Source organism: Stegostoma tigrinum, chromosome 23 (genome assembly GCF_030684315.1).
Source record: "Stegostoma tigrinum isolate sSteTig4 chromosome 23, sSteTig4.hap1, whole genome shotgun sequence".
Taxonomy (NCBI): Eukaryota; Metazoa; Chordata; class Chondrichthyes; order Orectolobiformes; family Stegostomatidae; genus Stegostoma; species Stegostoma tigrinum.
The window spans coordinates 48515120-48534956 of record NC_081376.1 but is presented as its reverse complement, the minus strand read 5'-3'; the positions used below and the strand labels follow the sequence as shown (position 1 = coordinate 48534956).

At 44.6% G+C, this 19837-nt stretch overlaps 1 protein-coding gene across 13 annotated transcripts in view; it reads left to right on the top strand.

Annotated features, from left to right (window-relative positions):
• Positions 1 to 19837, top strand: part of mapk8ip3 (mitogen-activated protein kinase 8 interacting protein 3) — a 190456-nt gene that overhangs the window by 89723 nt on the left and 80896 nt on the right. For 11 of the 13 annotated variants that reach the window (XM_059654155.1, XM_059654159.1, XM_059654154.1 and 8 more), the window contains 2 exons: positions 1271 to 1288; positions 15685 to 15742. In XM_059654155.1, coding sequence (XP_059510138.1) covers positions 1271 to 1288; positions 15685 to 15742 — 76 coding nt within the window. The remainder of the gene's footprint in view (positions 1 to 1270; positions 1289 to 15684; positions 15743 to 19837) is intronic. The other 2 variants (XM_059654163.1, XM_059654153.1) reach the window with 1 other exon arrangement.

Sequence of the window (19837 nt, the reverse complement as noted above, 5' to 3'; positions counted from 1 at the left end):
CACAGGAGCTGCCCAGCATCTCCAGCATTTTCTGCCTCTATTTTAAGTTCTCCATATTTTCAGTGAGATGCAGTGACATAAACTTCATTGAAATGCATGGACGGAGAGTGCTGAGCTTGCGTTGAAATACTTGATATTGCAGAACCATCCCTCCCCTAATCCTTGCCCTTAATATCACGTGCAGAAAAAAAAATTCACATCTTTTCTGATTTAACCTTGAACAGACCTAACACAAACCCTCAGGGCTCGGAGTATACAGGCACAGTCACTCAGCAATGACTGCAGAGGGGTGCTGGAAAATGAGAAAGCTTTTCATTTTTCAAAGAGTCCTGATGTCCTTAGCAGTCCAGATGTGCCTTTCTGACCTTAGCAAACAGCATTAAGCAGGACTTCTGTTGAATTGAGAGCCCTTTTTCTCTGGGATCACTACCTCCCATCATTGGCTGGAGCTACCTGTTACTACACTGAGAGGTAATTAGAGCCCAGGCAAAGTTACAGCGGAGGAGCAGGAGCACCTCTGAGTAAATCCAAGTCCAAATTGCATGTGAGGGATAATGGGAACTGCAGATGCTGGAGAATCCAAGATAATAAAGTGTGGAGCTGGATGAACACAGCAGGCCAAGCAGCATCTCAGGAGCACAAAAGCTGACGTTTTGGGCCTAGACTCTTCATCAGAGATGATCTCTGATGAAGGGTCGAGGCCCGAAACGTCCGCTTTTGTGCTCCTGAGATGCTGCTTGGCCTGCTGTGTTCATCCAGCTCCACACTTTGTTATCCAAATTGCATGTATTGAGTATTCCTGGGACAGTCTGTCCGTGGCACTCCACCTCAGTTGTGCATCTCGGGTATATTCCGAGCATGAAATCAGTCTGCACTGTGGACAAAAAGCAGGCTTCCTGGCATGTTGGCAGCATGTTTTACACTGCACTTCCCACTTTTTCCCATGACAGTTGGGTACAGGGTTGGCCTGCCAGTTCCACGCGAGTCCACTTTGCACGAGAGGTCTGACACCCCTACTCCCCATCCTGGGCCATTGGATGAAGACGCAGTTGGCAGCAGTTTGTGACCCTCAGTGTGTGGGGCAGTCGGTAGTCCTGGAAGGGTAGCATACACACACCTTTTCGAGGTGTATTGCAGTGCAGCAGAGCAGTGAAATGTTTATCAGCAGTCAGATCTGTGTGAAGGCTGACAAACAGTGAACTGGTGCATAATGGCTTTTCTCTCTCTTTTCTGCTCCCTTACTCCTGCCCATATCGGACTGCCCTCTTAGTTCGTGATGATTTCTTCGGTAAGGTTCCTGCCACCGTTTTTCCTTCTTCCTTCATACATCTTCATACACTTTTTTGGAGTTGTTTTTCCCCTTTGCTTTTGTAGTGTAGTGAAAGGCTGGGAAATGGTGGCTGCTTGCATCTGATCCTTCCAGTTTGGTTGTGTCTTTGCATTCCTAGTTTGTGATGTATCACTGCTGTTGGCTGACATTTCTGTTCACATGTTACTTTCATTCCCAAATTTTCTCACAATTTCCAGGCAGTTTAAGAACCATTCACCATAGCGTGTTCTTTACTTGGATGTTTAAAAATTGTCTGTCTAAAGCAGATCATTGAATTGACAATCTATACTTAAATTTGATTGAAATCTAATGTGTGTGTCTCCAGAGCAGTTAGTTTGAATCCGTTTTGACAGAGAATGGTCATTGAAAGGAGTTATGCTGGTTATTGTTAAATTGATTTGTAATTGTACTTCAGTTTGTTCTGATTTGTAGGTGATTAAATCCAGTAAGGCACTGGTTTAACAATGTGTAACACTGCCTCTGACTGCTCAGCCAGTTTTCATAACAATAACTTCCATCTTGAGCTGAGACAGCGCCTCAGCTCCCAGGTTTAACTTTTTAAGAAGGGTTAGGAAAGTTTTTTTCACATTTTTACACATGCCCCTGACTGTTGTGCCTAGTGCACTTTCAGTTTCTTAATCGAGTACTGTATAGAATTTAACATGCAATAACCCGTGCTCACTTTTTCTGCATTTTTCAAATTCTAATGAATGGGAGACACTCCTTTTAACAAAAAAAGTCTTGTTTAGGTTGTAGCTGCAATTCACAAATGGCAGAATTAGTTCTTCAGGTGGCTTGCTGTTAAAAGTTGTGTTGGATACACATATTGACTGAAACAGAAATTCTGAACAACAGCGATGTGGTTTGAGGGGAATTTTTTTTTCCCCCTATTGGAGATAATTAAAGGTTGTTGATGAGTTTTGGTATTTGAATGTGAGACTTTTTCAGGCCGTTCCCAGTGAAGATGCAGTCGGTTGCATCCTGTGACCCTCATTGCATGGTGCAGTCAGCAATCCTGAAAGGGTAGCGTGCAATTCACTTCACCAGCTGTGTCACAGCGTAGCAGAACAATGCCTGTGATCTAAGTGTGAAACCCTGAGCATTGAGTGTAAAGTGCAATCATTGTAAAGATTACTCATGATCAAATTATCTTGAACAAGTATTAAACTTCCTAGCATGAATTCTTTAAAGCCAGCCCAAGTTAATTTACAGACCAGCATCGTTTTATGATTGTATGGTGGAAGCGTGTAATTCAAACTCTGCTGTGGAGCTGCTGCAACTCTGAGGAAACTCGGCAGAAATGCAAAGAACTGTGGATGCTGGAAATCTGAAACAAAAACCAGAAATTGCTGGAAACGTTTGGTAGGTCTGGCAGCATCTGGAGAGAAATCAGAGTTCATGTTTCGGATCCAGTAGCCCTTTCTCGAATGTTAACAGCAGTAATGCTGTTTTTTAGCCCATTAAGGGCAGTGTTTGCTTTAGCTGAGCAAAAAACATTTTACTTTTCAAGCAATCTGGGATGTGCGGGAGTGGAATGTCTTGTCGTGGGAGCAGATACGGCGGAGGCAGAGGAATTGGGAATAGGGGATGGAATTTTTGCAGGAGGGTGGGTGGGAGGAGGTGTATTCTGGGTAGCTGTGGGAGTCGGTGGGCTTGAAATGGACATCAGTTACAAGCTGGTTGCCTGAGATGGAGACTGAGAGGTCCAGGAAGGTGAGGGATGTGCTGGAGATGGCCCAGGTGAACTGAAGGTTGGGGTGGAAGGTGTTGGTGAAGTGGATGAACTGTTCGAGCTCCTCTGGGGAGCAAGAGGCGGCGCCGATACAGTCATCAATGTACCGGAGGAAGAGGTGGGGTTTGGGGCCTGTGTAGGTGCGGAAGATGGACTGTTCCACGTAACCTACAAAGAGGCAGGCATACACCTGCATTCCGCATGGAGATGGCCTCAAGGCCCTCCGCTTCTTCCTGTCCCGCAGGCCCGACCAGGCCCCCTCCACCGACACTCTCATCCGCCTAGCGGAACTCGTCCTCACACTCAACAACTTCTCTTTTGACTCCTCCCACTTCCTACAGACTAAGGGGGTGGCCATGGGCACCCGCATGGGCCCCAGCTATGCCTGCCTCTTTGTAGGTTACGTGGAACAGTCCATCTTCCGCACCTACACAGGCCCCAAACCCCACCTCTTCCTCCGGTACATTGATGACTGTATCGGCGCCGCCTCTTGCTCCCCAGAGGAGCTCGAACAGTTCATCCACTTCACCAACACCTTCCACCCCAACCTTCAGTTCACCTGGGCCATCTCCAGCACATCCCTCACCTTCCTGGACCCCTCAGTCTCCATCTCAGGCAACCAGCTTGTAACTGATGTCCATTTCAAGCCCACCGACTCCCACAGCTACCCAGAATACACCTCCTCCCACCCACCCTCCTGCAAAAATTCCATCCCCTATTCCCAATTCCTCCGCCTCCGCCGCATCTGCTCCCACGATAAGACATTCCACTCCCGCACATCCCAGATGTCCAAGTTCTTTAAGGACCGCAACTTCCCCCCCCACGGTGATTGAGAACGCCCTTGACCGCGTCTCCCGCATTTCCCGCGACACATCCCTCACACCCCGCCCCCGCCACAACCGCCCCAAGAGGATCCCCCTCGTTCTCACACACCACCCTACCAACCTCCGGATACAACGCATTATCCTCCGACACTTCCGCCATTTACAATCCGACCCCACCACCCAAGACATTTTTCCATCCCCACCCCTGTCTGCTTTCCGGAGAGACCACTCTCTCCGTGACTCCCTTGTTCGCTCCACACTGCCCTCCAACCCCACCACACCCGGCACCTTCCCCTGCAACCGCAGGAAATGCTACACTTGTCCCCACACCTCCTCCCTCACCCCCATCCCAGGCCCCAAGATGACATTCCACATTAAGCAGAGGTTCACCTGCACATCTGCCAATGTGGTATACTGCATCCACTGTACCCGGTGCGGCTTTCTCTACATTGGGGAAACCAAGCGGAGGCTTGGGGACCGCTTTGCAGAACACCTCCGCTCAGTTCGCAACAAACAACTGCACCTCCCAGTCGCAAACCATTTCCACTCCCCCTCCCATTCTCTTGATGACATGTCCATCATGGGCCTCCTGCACTGCCACAATGATGCCACCCGAAGGTTGCAGGAACAGCAACTCATATTCCGCCTGGGAACCCTGCAGCCATATGGTATCAATGTGGACTTCACCAGTTTCAAAATCTCCCCTTCCCCCACTGCATCCCTAAACCAGCCCAGTTCATCCCCTCCCCCCACTGCACCACACAACCAGCCCAGCTCTTCCCCCCCACCCACTGCATCCCAAAACCAGTCCAACCTGTCTCTGCCTCCCTAACCGGTTCTTCCTCTCACCCATCCCTTCCTCCCACCCCAAGCCGCACCCCCAGCTACCTACTAACCTCATCCCACCTCCTTGACCTGTCCGTCTTCCCTGGACTGACCTATCCCCTCCCTACCTCCCCACCTACACCCTCTCCACCTATCTTCTTTACTCTCCATCTTCGGTCCGCCTCCCCCTCTCTCCCTATTTATTCCAGTTCCCTCCCCCCATCCCCCTCTCTGATGAAGGGTCTAGGCCCGAAACGTCAGCTTTTGTGCTCCTGAGATGCTGCTTGGCCTGCTGTGTTCATCCAGCCTCACATTTTATTATCTTGGAATCTCCAGCATCTGCAGTTCCCATTATCTCTGTTACTTTTCAAGCATTTGGGTCTGGAAATAATTTTAACTTACACAAAAGAAGTTTTTGACTTGATTTGTTATTGTCACGTACCTAGGCACAGTGAAAAGTTTTGCATACAGTACAGACTGCTCATACCACATAAAGTGCTTTTGGGTGATAGAACAGAGTAAGGAATATAATGTCAACAGTTGCAGAGAAGATGCACAAAGAGAAAGTTAAAAATGTAAGGTCCATTTGGAAGTCTAATGACAATGGGGAAAAAGCTGGTCTCTAATCTGTTGGTGCGTGTGTACCTTCTGCCAATGGAAGAGTTTGGATGAGATTATAACCGGGGTGGGTTGCCCTTTCTCTGAAGCTGAGAGCCAGCGATTAATTTTGTGTGCTTGGTGTCAGATTTATAAACAGTGAGCTTCCCTGCAAGATCACTAAATGGTCTTTTACGTCAGGGAGGTTCTGACTTCGGTCCTGGTTCTGAGCTCATTGATTTTTATTACAAACGAAATGAGGTGACCCTTGATTGGGTTTCAAAATGGCAAAATGATGCACAAATTCAATTTAACTTACAAATATAAATCTGCAAGAATAAACTCGTGTGATGCAATAGTAGTGTCCCTGACTCTGGGAGGAGGCTTGAGTTCAAGTCCCATCTGCTTCAGAGACAGGTACTATCTTGTCTAAACAGTTTAATTAGGAAATAAGTATCTAAAACATAGCAAGGGAAAGTAGCACCAAGGCACTGTGTGATATTGAAGATTTTACAGTGTACGTTTGAATGTGTATTCAATATATTGGACTCCGATTAGCAGTTACAAAATATAACTAGTAAGTTAGCTCTCATGCTTGAGGCACCTTATTCCCAAGTCCTTGCCCCAACCCCCACACACCAGGCCTTATTGTCACAGGGTCTGCTATTACACAGTACCCATTGTTCGCCACTAATTGCCTCCATTAGCAGTCATGCTTTGTCCTAGGCTGACCATCATCCACTCTGGGCTAGAATCATAGAATCTTGACAGTGTGGAAGTAGGCCATTCGGCTTTTTTGATCTACACTGGCACTCTGAAGAACATCTCACCCAGACCCACTCCTCTAGCCTGTCTCTGTAATTCTGCATTTCCCATGGTTAATCCACCTAACCTACACATCTGTGGACTGTGGGAGGAAACCTGAGCACCTGGAGAAAATCCATGGGGAGAATATGCAAACTCCACACAGACAGTCGCCGGAGATTAGAATTGAGCTCAGGTCCCTGGTGCCATGAGGCAGCAGTGCTAACCACTGAGCTAATGGGAACTGCAGATGCTGGAGAATTCCAAGATAATAAAATGTGAGGCTGGATGAACACAGCAGGCCAAGCAGCATCTCAGGAGCACTCTCTGATGAAGGGTCTAGGCCCGAAATGTCAGCTTTTGTGCTCCTGAGATGCTGCTTGGCCTGCTGTGTTCATCCAGCCTCACATTTTATTATCTAACCACTGAGCCACTGCTTTGTTCAGCTGTTGTTCTCTCTCTTTGGGCTCTATCTTCACTACTCATTTACTGCTCACCACCTCCCACTGCCTTATCCTCTGCATTAAAAACAAACTTTTCCCTGGCTACCATCGGTTCTGAAGAAGGGTCACTTGACCTGAAACATTAACCTTGACTCCTCTCCATGGATGCTGCCAGATTTGCTGATATTTCCCAGCAATTTCTGTTCTTGCTGTCATGCTCATGTATGTTGCAAGCATTATATTTTGAGGATTGATGTAATTTTTTGATCACACCGGAAATGTTATGACAGTGATTATATAATTTAAAGTTCTCGTAAACTTTTGGTTTTACACATCAAGTTGACAAGTTACATTGTTTCCTGCAATGATTCCATCCTTATAGCTAACAACGAAAGTATTTACGTTCTCACTCGGACAACATCAAGTACCATAAGACCATAATATATTGGAGCAGGAGTAGGCCATTTGACTTGTTGAGCCAGCTCCACCATTCGTTAGGATCGTGACTCATCCGACAAGCCTTGCCCACTTTCCTGTCCTTTCCCTGTACATTTGATTCCCTTCCTGATCAAGAATCCATCTAAATATACACATGGATCCTGCCCTACAGCTCTCTGTGGCAAGGAGTTCCAAAGACACTCAACCCTCTGACAGAAGAAATTCCTCCTCATCTGTGTCTTAAATTAGTGCCTTTTATTCTGAGACTATGCCCTCTGGTCCAAGACCCTCCCATGAGGGGAAGCGCTCTTTCAGCATTTACTTCTCCAACCTGTTAAGCTTCCTATGTGTTTCAATGCGATCACCTCTTAATCCCATTCATGAGTTACATGTAGGTCAGGTCAGGTTAATAGTTGCAGATTTACATCTCTGAAAAAATACTATTGAAACAGATGGGCTTTTATAACAATTGGTGATCGTTTCATGGCCAGCATTGCTGAAAATAGCTTTCATTCCAGGATTTAATTGAATTCCATCAGGTACCATGATGGGATTGAGTCCACATCTCTAGGACATTGCTGCCTAGATTTCTGAAGCTACGACAGGACTGCAGTGCTACGATCTCCATCTTAATATTGCAGAGTTCCTTTAGCCCAATCACCACGCTGCCTTTCTATAACGTTACGATTTTCCAGTGCATGTTATTGAGGCTGTATCTTTCAAATGATTGAGTTGTGATTGTCCAAATTAATTTAAAGATAATATGCAAAGGGAGTAGGCTTTCATTTTATAATCAATGGGTAAGAGAGAAGACTTTCATTTCAATATTAATCCAAAATCTCAGAATTGGGAACGCATCTTGTAGATGTGCTCCACTATTCTGTGGCCTCTCAGGCATTCGAGAGATGTGGAGACTGGCAGGGTAAAAGTGGAATTACATCCCACGGTCAGCCATGATACTGTTGAATGGCAGAGCAGACTATGTAGTCTTCTTCAGCAGTTCACGTTTGAAGTGCAACACGGCCCAAAGCCTGGGAGAGGAGTAAAAATTGTCTGGAGTTTATCTTCACCATTTAGTACCTCATTGAAATGAGGAAAAGGATGTCTTGAGCTCTCAGTATGTGAATGCAAAAAGTGGTCTGAAATGATACTTTGCATTGATGGTAAAGGATTGGATAGCATATTTGCAGAAAATGTATATTTATTTTTATGGTGGCTAGTGGTGTAATGTCACTGGATTAGCAATTCAGAATCCCAGGCCCGTGGGGACATGAGTTTGAGCTCCTCTGTGGGAGATGGTGAAATTTGGATTCAGTAAATCCTAGAAAAAAGAAATGGTTTAACGTCAAGTGTTGTAGAGACCCGTTTGGCTCACTATTGTCCTTTTGAGAGAAAGAAGTCTGAGCGAGTTTTGAGAAGATTTGTAGCTCAGGTTGAGGTTCTGGATGTGAGTTTGCTCGCTGAGCTGGAAGGTTAGTTTTCAGACGTTTCGTCACCATTCTAGGTAACATCGTCAGTGAGCCTCCGACGAAGCGCTAGTGTTATGTCCCGCTTTCTATTTATCTGGTTAGGTTTCCTTGGGTTGGTGATGTCATTTCCTGTTCTTTTTCTCAGGGGATGGTAGATTGGCTCCAAATCAATGTGTTTGTTGATGGAGTTCCGGTTGGAATGCCATGCTTCTAGGAATTCTCGTGCATGTCTGTGTTTGGCTTGTCCTAGGATGGATGTGTTGTCCCCATCAAAGTGGTGTCCTTCCTTATCTGTATGTAAGGATACGAGTGATAGTGGGTCATGTCGTTTTGTGGCTAGTTGATGTTCATGTATCCATGTAACACATACGGACCAAATATTGAACTACAGGAGCAACCGTCCCAACACCCACAAACGAAGCTGCATTAGAACATTATTCCAATGAGCCACCACACACTGCAGCACAGAGGAACTACGCAGAGCAGAGGAAAATCACCTCTACAGCGTATTCAAAAAGAATGGGTACCCTATGAACACAGTCGGCTGATTTCTCAGCAGCAAACCCAAACAAACAGACAAAACGGGCTCAGAAACCATAACCACTCCCCCCTACATCAAAGACATTTCTGAAATGACTGCCAGACTACTCTGACCCCTTGGCATCAGGGTAGCCCACAAACCCACCAACACACTAAAACAGCAGCTAATGAACTTAAAAGACCCAATACAGACAACAAATAAAACGAATGTCATCTACAAAATACCTTGCAAGAACTGTGACAAACACGACATTGGACAAACTGGCAGGAAGCTAGCCACCAGGATACATGAACATCAACTAGCCACAAAACAACATGACCCACTATCACTCGTATCCTTACATACAGATAAGGAAGGACACCACTTTGGGACAACACATCCATCCTAGGACAAGCCAAACACAGACATGCACGAGAATTCCTAGAAGCATGGCATTCCAACCGGAACTCCATCAACAAACACGTTGATTTGGAGCCAATCTACCATCCCCTGAGAAAAAGAACAGGAAATGACATCACCAACCCAAGGAAACCTAACCAGATAAATAGAAAGCGGGACATAACACCAGCGCTTTGTCGGAGGCTCACTGATGATGTTACCTAGGATGATGACGAAACGTCTGAAAACTAACCTTCCAGCTCAGCAAGCAAACTCACATCCAAAAGAAGTCTGAATTTACCGAGTCTGGTGACTCCAGACCCACAGCAATGTGGCTGCCCTCTGAGTAGTTAAGGATGAGCAATAACTGTTGGTTTATCTAACATCACCCACATCTTGTGAAGCTCTTAATCTATTCATGTAAAACGCACTGACGTCTTTGTTCAAAAAGTGTGTTCCAGGCAGTGTTCGTGTGTCCGAGGGCAGCACAAGGGGGTGTTGGCCTCCTTGATGGGTCATGATTTTGTTTGTGCTGCTGCCACTCCCCAGCGTTCAATATAGAATAGTGTGAGAAGTCTGCCATCATTTACTTGATGAATTTGTCACCTCATAAAGCTTGGCACCCCTGCCCCTCAGGGGCATCTCTTCTGAAAGACCAGAGTGTTGCAATATTCCTCACTTTGCTAGAGGTTTTGGGTGATGGGACTGAAAACCATCAAGGATCTCACATGACCCCTTTGCTGCTGGCATGGCCTGCTCCCCAGACAGCCATCACTCCTCATGGGAGTGGGCACGGGGGGGCGGTGTGCGGGCGGCAGGTCGAAAACAGGACCCTACCTGGATTTGGCACAGGTGCAGCCTGCCCTTCAAAACAACAGCCCACCCCTACAGAGATAGTAGGAACTGCTGATGCTGGAGAATCTGAGATAACAAGGCGTAGAGCTGGATGAATGCAGCAGGCCAAGTATTATCAAAGGAGCAGGAAAGCTGATGTGGGTCTCGACCCTCCTTCACCTTGTTAGCCCATTCCTACAGACCTGTGCTGTAAAGTGGGCGCATAGCTGAAAGTTGCGGAAGCAGCGAAAAGGACCGCTTCAGTTACATAGCCTTGGCTTTCAGGTGGAATAATGTAGCCGCCCAGCAAATAAGGGTGCCCAGAGTCCAGAGTTGCAGGATGTGCTGTGCACTGCTCGCTCTCGTTTGAAGTGGAAGGTTTGCCTGTGCAGGCACTTTGGGAACTGTGTTCCTCTTGGTATGAGTGCTCGGTGAAGTATTCTTTCTCATTGTATTGGTGTAGCAGCAGCTGTTTGGGTGGAATTTCTGTCAAAAACCTCAATGGCAGAAACGGTCTGAGATTTTTGGGGTTTAGGCAGAGCTATACTGGCACCATCCAATATCCCCAGCAGCTGTTCTTTCCCAATAGTCAGAGGACGACGACAGCGCACAACTGCTGTGACCGTTTTCTCCATAGTGGACGGTTATACTTCTGGTTTAATTATTAAAAAGACACTCCATGTCAAAGGCTTTCTTTTGTATTGCCTTCATGAGGGTGCAGTTGGAGGAAACCAAACATGGAAAGGAAGGACTGTATGAATTGTTGTTCTTGCTTCCCAGTCCTGATGAATCTTCATTTTTGCGTCTCCTGTAGCCGTGAGAAAGGAGAAAAAAAATCGCAAGCCCCGTCTTGGAGCTGAGTTATTAGGAAGGATTATCCAAAGTTTGCTGAAGAGGATGGAAGGGAGGGAAACAGAAGGGCAGGGGTTTTTAAGGAAGGGCTGTTCAGACAGCTGCAAGTTTTTGTGGGCTGCTCTTAAATGAGCAGTAATCTCTGACTTCTGGATAAAGAAGTCTCATGCACAGCCTGTGTGCTCCCAGCTTAAAGTTGCTGTGGCATGCCTTGAGCTTGAAGTAAAAGTGGGTAGTACAGTTGCGGACTCCCATTAATAACCAACTGCTGCTGTTCAGTTGCCACAGGTAATGCTTTCTACCTGGGGAGATTTCTCAGCTTGATTATTGGCAGTGCTAGAGAATTGCTAACATTGTCCACAGGAAATAAAAATGATGCCAAAAACCTTAAAATGATTTGTTAATTTGAGTTACACACTGGTAATTAAACATTTTGACAAGACTTGGAACTTGTCTGAATGATTTTTGAATAATTAAGAGTTAACCATTTATGAATTATCATTGATGGAATCTATGAAAGCATGCGGCTGGAGGTTTATAAAATCATTAGGGGCGTAGTTAAAGGTGAATAGCCAGTGGTCTTTTCTATGAATCTGATTTTACAGGATGTTACAAACTGTGTGCTCGCTGACTGATCAGTAGTTGGGTCCTGGGGGTTAGGGTCGATGGGGGATGGTGGTTTGGGGTGTTGGCTGCCCATACTGGAGCTGGGAGCTGCACTGAGGGGTGAGACTCCCTCCCCTATCTCGCTGCCTGGCTGGATGATCAACATCGTTGTAGTCTCAGCACTGCTGACCAGGAGCAGCTACAGGTCGCCCCACTGTGTTGAGGGGCCCAGGTGAGTCCAGGGTTGGACACCCCAACATCAGCACGGTAAGGGTTGGGATTGGGGGAGTGGTTCAAGAGGACGTGTGGCTGGCGGAGTGGGGAAGGTGGGTGTGACCTCTGGGCACAAGCAAAAGAAGTCTTGTTCCCATTCCGTTTTGTCAGATGCCAGATAGTTGCGCAGATGTCACGCAGATAGTTATCAAGCATCCCCCCCCCCCCCCCCAAGGTCTCGGGTCTTAACCCTACTCTGCAGGTAAAATACTAGTTGGTCTGGCAGCATCTGTGAAGAAAAAAAAATCAGCTAACCTTTTGGGTCTGAGAAAGGGTCACCGGACCCAAAACATTAACTCTGATTTTTTTGTTTTTTACACCGACGCTGCCAGACCTGCTGAGCATTTCCAGCCACTTCTGTTTCTGTTCCTGATTTAGAGCATCTGCAGTTCTTTTTGGTTTTTAAAATACCAGTCGAGATGGGATAAGGCTTTGCGTGAACATTAATTGGCAATTTAAAGAGGTTTAATGGCTCCAAGGGTCAGCAGGCAGCCTGAGAGCACCCACAAACAAAATGTCAGATGGCTTGAGGGTGTACAAACAGGCAGTGGAAGGGCCAACCCCCAGCCCACCCTGCTGGATTTTACATGCCCCCCCCCCCTCCAAAACCATTGGAATGACAACATAAAATCCTTCTCATTAGTCAGGATATGGAGAAATTGGGCAGAATCTTGTAGAGCTGTTGGCAGTCCTGAGAAAGTTAGTGACTAGCAGTACTGTATAACATCTATATACTAAAACAAAAACACTACGAATACTAGAAATCTGAAAGGAAAAGAGGAAAATGAGAGTTGACATTTTAGATAACAGTGTGGAGCTGGAGGGTTTAATGCCTTCAGAACTGAAATGGGCTGGAAAATGATTTTTAAGCTGTTGATGGAGGACGAGGAGGAGGAGCGAGTGAGACAGAATCGGCTCAATCAGGAATTCATAAGAAGTTGCGTTGGACTTGAAGCATTAACTCTGCTTCTGCCTCTGCACGGGTGCTATCAGACCTGCTGAGTGTCTCCAGCACCCTGTTTTTATACCAACCATACAAGCTCAGGACATCATCCCTCTGATTCAAACACAGTGGAGCGGGAGGACGTGAAGAGCATCGGCTGAAATATTTTGCATTCAGAAGGACCGAGCAAAATCTCTAGCAACATTGACCATAGTAATTGTTCTAAACTAAAAGAATCAGGAAGTACATGAAGTTGGAAGCTTATCAGATTTGAGCTTTATAGAGTATTAATTCTTGAGCTAGAAGTAAGTACTTTTGCCTCAAAAAAAAATTTTGGGTGACTTTTGCAATGAAGGAATTCCTGAGGATCTGTAAGAATAACCATGGTTTTGATTAGAGAAGCAGGATGAAATTGCTGCTATTAAGAATTGAACAAAACCAGATTTTCATGACTCTTAAGTGAAGAAAATTTTTTGCTCATGTGGAGAACAAATAAAAGCATGGACTGATTTTTGAATAAAGGCCTGTTTCAGGGCCACATCTTCATTTGAGATCAAAAAAATAGCAATTGAGCGAGGTGGGTTGGGGGTTTTGGGGAGCGGCCACTAAAGGAAGTCAGTGAATTATCAAAGGCATTAATACAGTTACTGAGAGGGCTGGTGTAGCCCAGTGGTAGAGTCACTGTCTCTGAGCCAGAAGGTCATGGCTCAAGTCCCACCTGTATTGTAACCTGCCTGAACAGATATATCTCCAATGGCTGATTATGAAACGATACAGACCTGAAACAGGGTGTGGAGGTTGGTTAAAGTAATATGGTAGCTCAGTACTGATGGGATGGAATGATGTGTGAACTAGCTAGAGATTTATAGTGGATTGGATGGGAATGTCAGTTTAATAAACAAGTTAACATCATCCAGAAGTGCTAGAGCCTTGCAAAATGTCCAAGAATTGTGTCTATTTCAGTTATCGATGAATATGAGGTAGTGTCCGAATCTCACCAGCATTAAGGTTTCTGATTTCTTGGTCCAATTTGTTGCACGTTCTGTTGATTAAACACTCCAATTCTCACCTTGGTAGAGCATTGACTTTCTTTTGGTTCAAGCACTTGTTTCTGTTGAAAATATAACAAAAACCTTGTGTAATAAAGCCCTGGCATATTTTTGGTTTCCAAGTAGACTGCTTTTGTTGTTTTACTCTAAGTGTTACTCAGTGTGAGGTTGCTCCCGTAATGTCAGCAGTAGCTCAGTGGGGGGAACTCTTGGCTCTGAGCTGCAGGGTGCTGAGTTTGACACCCCAGGGTAGGCTGCATTATTAGAAGTGCTGTCTTTATGGCGAGAAGTTAAACCAGAGCCCCACAGTTAACTGTTCAGGTGGGAGTGAATGATCCCTGCCAAATTTGAAAAAGAGCAAGTGTGTATCCTGGCCACTATCTGTCTGTCAATCAGTGTAAAAGGATCTAGTTATAGTCAAACTGTTATTCCCTGTTCTTTGTAATATAATGCAATGTTGGCACAGGACACGTATTAGTCTCTGATGCTGAAGGTCAGAAGTTTAGTTTCTAGTTTAGCTTTGGATGGGGTTGAGGGTTAATTTTGAATTCTGAAGAGTGAAGGGTCTTTGCAGATGGGTGCTCTCTACAAAGAGCATAGTTGGGTGGACTTTGGCTTTCCCTTAGATTGGAGTGGTGAAAGGCACTCGCTAACACACTCTGGTTTGACAGCAATAAAACTAAATGTGGTTCTATCGATGTGCAAATTGAATCAGAGACCTTCTTGTCTGATTTTTCCCATTGATTTTGTAATGCTACAGCACCTTGTTACAGGCAGTAACGTAAGGTGGGAAGGAAACAAAAGCCAAGCACCGTTATAACCTCTGGAACTCATCTGACTCTGGTCTTTATCTAGATTGCCCTCAGACCTTGCCCCAGAACTTTCACTACCCAAGATCCTACCCTGAGGTTTCTTCATTACATTTTTCAGTCCCTTTCAGTTTCTTTTCTATTTCAGAAATCTCAACCTGTTTTTCCCAACCAAGCTTCTGCTCCATTTTGTGATTTCTGAGTTTGCCTTGCCCATTTCTGATGCACTTTTCTGTGCTTTGATTTGTAACTTTTTTTTATAACAAAGGCAGTGTAAAAATAGAGGTTCTTGTTATGCTGAGTTAACCTCCGGCCCTTTATATGTGAGGGCAGGTACGAGGGGGGTTTCCAGACCAACTCTGAGCCAGTACTTCCTCGGTCTGAGATTGGCTGCTTGAATCCTTAAACACTGCAGGTGGATGGGGAATCGCATTTTGAAAAACGAAAACGGATTACATTGGAGGCATTTTTCTTCCTTGCTGTTCTTCATGCAGCAAAATCTAAAACCAGACAAGTTGTTTGTGAGCTGTCGCAATTGAGCAGCTGGTTAAATAACTGACAGAATCCCATGAAATAATATATTACAAAGAAGCTGCTGGAATCACTGGCTTGCATGTGCTTTTAACAAATCATCTGTGGTTGGAGGTCTGTATGTTTCACTCATGCCTTTGCACCACCATTCTCATGTGAGTGAACGTTTGCCCTGGAATATTTTGAGGAATTTCACATTATCGTAACTTTTTTCCTGCAAAGTATGGTTCAACAATGACTAGGTAGACACATTGTTGAATGAAATATCCATTTCTCTTTTTATTTATTTTTGTGTGTGTGTACGTGTGCGTGTATGTATCCATGTCTGTATCTGTATGCTGTGTGCTTTAATATTAAAGAACCTCAATACACATTTTGAATCAAAACCCATTTACGCCTCTTCCAGGAATGGGAAAGGAAGTCGAAAATCTTATCATGGAGAACACTCAGCTTTTGGAAACGAAGTAAGGAAAACATTTTACATGTACTGCATGAACTCACCAAAACCGAGAAACATTCTCACTGCTGTCACACATTTGCGTAGTATAACCACAGATGCTTGTATACATTCTTGACATGTTCTCATTGAGTGCTGATTTGTTGGACCGCCATTCTTGTGATGGGGTCAATAATATCTGTCCTCATGCTATGCAGCCAATGTACACAGCCTTAGATATTTTCCGGTTAGCCTGTTCACATACATTATTACGCACCTCTGGGACGGTTTGAATTTGAACCCAGGCCTTGTGGCTCAGAGGCAGTGTGGCACCACAGCCCTATGTTTATGCTCTTATGATTACAGTTGTACATATCCTTGTGATGCACCAGGTCGGGTTTTTCAGTTTGCACTCTGAATAACTTTGACTGACTGATTAAGCTGTCCTTGATACCTGTGTCCCTTCTCCCCGTGGTCTGGAATGTGCCTTTGCCTGTCTGGTATTGCACGAGCCCAAGAATGCCATTGAAAAGCTTAGTGACGGCTTGGTTATATCGCCTAACCTGTTGAATGTTTAAGTGTGGCAGAACGGACACTTCGTTGTATGAGTTAAACTGCTCAATGAATAAATTGAACCGTAAGTAGAATCTCAGTGCAGACAATCAATATCTGCAAACTTTACAGTCCCTCTGTTCGATATTGAAGGAAGAGACTGTTCTGTTTGCTTTACTAAACTATGTCATAGATCAGTGCCCATTGCTACATCCATTTTGCTGCTTTCAGAGTATTCATATCATCCAATGACCATGAAAAAATTAGTTAGGGTATGGGGTACTTGACAGTTTGATGGTTTAAATTAATTAATTTATAGGATACTTATTTCATTGGCACCAGTTTGAAAGAAGTTGTTGCCTCATTTTTATTTAAACTGGGTGGTCCCTGATATTTACACTGTGATACCTAGCTCTACATTCGCTAGTAGAAGGAAATGTCCACTCTATCTCTCTGTCTACTGTCATGGACTAGAGAAGACCCCCTCAATATTGTAAGATGGTAGCCTAGACCCTGACACCTTCTTATTTTTAAAGGCGAATGTGAAGTGCCGGTTCCCGATGTGATGTGACTGGTCAAACTACTTGCTGTTAAGCAAAACACAGTTTATTTAAACACTGTAGTTAAAAATACAACCAAAGAGAGAGGAACTACAAATATCTTTAGAGGAATACTTAACAGAATAACAGATATAGTAACAATTACTAATTAACTGTTCCCAATGTAGTAACATACCATAAACTTACCCCTTGGCCTAAAGGAAAATTTAGATGCAGATTCTCACTTGCACATCTCCAATTCAGGAGGAAAAATACATTGAGGAAATTCAGAGAGAGTAACAGTCCGGAGACATTCACTGAAGCCTCTAACTCTGAGACCCCAACGGCTACTGAAAAAACCAAAAGCCAGAAATCTGAATTGGAGATAAGTGTGGAGCTGGATGAACACAGCAGGCCAAGCAGCATCTTAGGAGCACAAAAGCTGACCTTTCGGGCCGAGACCCTTCGTCAGAAAATCTGAATTGTAGAGCTAGCCACACCCATTCAGGCTGCTTCTTTTTTAAAAAAAACCCAAGGCCTCCCAAGCTGTTTACTCAGGTGAGCTTGGTAGACTGCTTGAGCGCCTTTGCTTTACAACCTTCCTTCAAAAAGAAACGTCAGAATCACCTCTTAAAAGCACAGCATTGTCACGCTACCAACTGCTCAGCGTCTTGTATGTTTTAATCAAATTGCAACTTAGTGTTCTAAGCTCCAGTGGATGCAAGCCTAGTCTGTCCAACCTTTCCTCATAAGTGCTGCAGAGGGGGAATGGCCAAACTCTTCTGATATTTGAACCAAAACACAAACTCCAATCTGTTATGATGGGAGAAGAGGTTTCCCTCTAAAAGTTTCCCCTGCAACACCCAGAGAATCTCGCCTTTCCCTTTGTAATTTGTTAAGAGTGGTTAAAAAGGAGAAAATCCCTGATCACCACTTTACAGGTAACAAATTATTCATTTAACTCTAGTAATGAACAAATAAACAGAATTACCTTCAAACCAGACAATTTCCCCTTTAGACTACTAACTATTCCCTAACAACTAAATTCTGCTGGAATGCTATTCAAATAAACACAAATCCCACTTATATTAACCCAATTAATAAGACAACAATAAATTAAAACTTACTCTTTCCAAGTTCACACAAGCTTAAGGAACACACTGCTTTCTCCAGCCTTTCTTCTGTCAGTCTCGCGTCACAAATGTCTTTCTGTCACTGATGCTGCTGTCAGGGATGTTTTTCTCTGTAATTGCTTCTGTGAGGACTTTTAGCTGGAAATGCCCTGGTACTGTTTTAATTAGATGGTACTTTTTCTGAGAGTGAAAAAGGTGTCGTCTCTTGGCAGTTGGCACTCCCCCGATCTTCCAAAAAAAACCCTTTTCTTATATATTCCCTATGACTCATCAAATTCTTATAATATGACTGCTTCCAGGTAATTTTGATAGATTTTTAGTATCTAAGGCCTTGGTTTAAATTGATTGGCTAAATTTGAAAAGGCTTGTTGCCTTGATAAAAATGCTGCTGTTAAATATAAAATGATGCCATTCAGGCACTCTGTGATAATGGGAACTATAGATGCTGGAGAATCCAAGGTAATAAAACGTGAGGCTGGATGAACACAGCAGGCCCAGCAGCATCTCAGGAGCACAAAAGCTGACATTTTGGGCCTAGACCCTTCATCAGAGAGGGGGATGGGGTGAGGGTTCTGGAATAAATAGGGAGAGAGGGGGAGGCGGACCGAAGATGGAGAGAAAAGAAGATAGGTGGGGAGGATAGTATAGGTGGGGAGGTAGGGAGGGGATAGGTCTATTCCAGAACCCTCACCCCATCCCCCTCTCTGATGAAGGGCCTAGGCCCGAAACGTCAGCTTTTGTGCTGCTGGGTCTGCTGTGTTCATCCAGCCTCACATTTTCTTATCTCAGGCACTCTGTGTGTGCGTTTGCACATCAGACTGCTGGTCAGACATCCATTTAAACTCTAAGCAGTGAAAAATCACTCATCTTTTGAAAGGACAACACAATGCTTTTCCCAAATTTTACTTCTACGAGCACGTTCTAGCTTCCTGCCATCCAATTCATGACTATTCTATGTGACTTCGAAACATAAGGCTGTCTACTCGTTCCGGGTGTTAGGTTTATGAACATTCTCTGAACGTAACATGTTGACGTTCTGATTTGGATTTGACTTTTCCGGAACATATTGTTAGAACGTAAGGCAGATTTTCCTTTAACAGTTGGCAGATACGTAGGACCCTGACAGTGTTGATCGTTGGCTGGCACAGATTGTGTGCTTGGAACGGAGTTCATCTGAGTTTTTACCCATTCATATTTTTCTTCAAGCTCATTACTTCAGCTTTTCTTTACAACAGTCAGACCATTTGGGCTCCTTTTCTCTGTGGGAAGAGCCAGTCCATTCTAAATTGTTTGCACTGCTTTAACAGCAGGTTAACACTTGGTACAATTAACACTCATACTTCTGAAGTTCAGATATTCTCTAATCAATCTATTCAGGCATGGTAAGACAACCCTCTGGAGCAGGTGAGACTTGAATCTCCAAGTTCAGAGGTAGGGACTGTACCGAAAGAGCCCTGATTTCAAAATTTGGTTTCTTAGTTATTAACAAATCCAGTTGAGACCCAGATGGATTCAGGATTGATCTCCCAAGTAGGACAGGACCATTGTCAATCTTTTAAAGGGATGGAATTCGAGAACATCGTGAGAAAGAAGGAGCTGAAAATTCAGCAACAAAAATAAATTCCTGGGAAAGTTCAGATCTGGTAGCATCATAAAGTTCAGAAATCAGAAAGACTAAAAGGCAGCCAGCTCTGTTTAACACACTTGCTGAAGCTGGGGATTAAGACGTTTCAGGTCTAGATAGAGTGAGTGGGGGTCACGTTGATTCCGGCACAAGACTGAATGCGTGAGTGTAGCTGATCTCTTCCCTAAGAGTGATGTTAGAATGTACTGCATAAGACTCAAGCAAAGAGGGTCTTGCTGTCTATCCCTCGGAGCCCCATGTCATGGTTAGTTTAT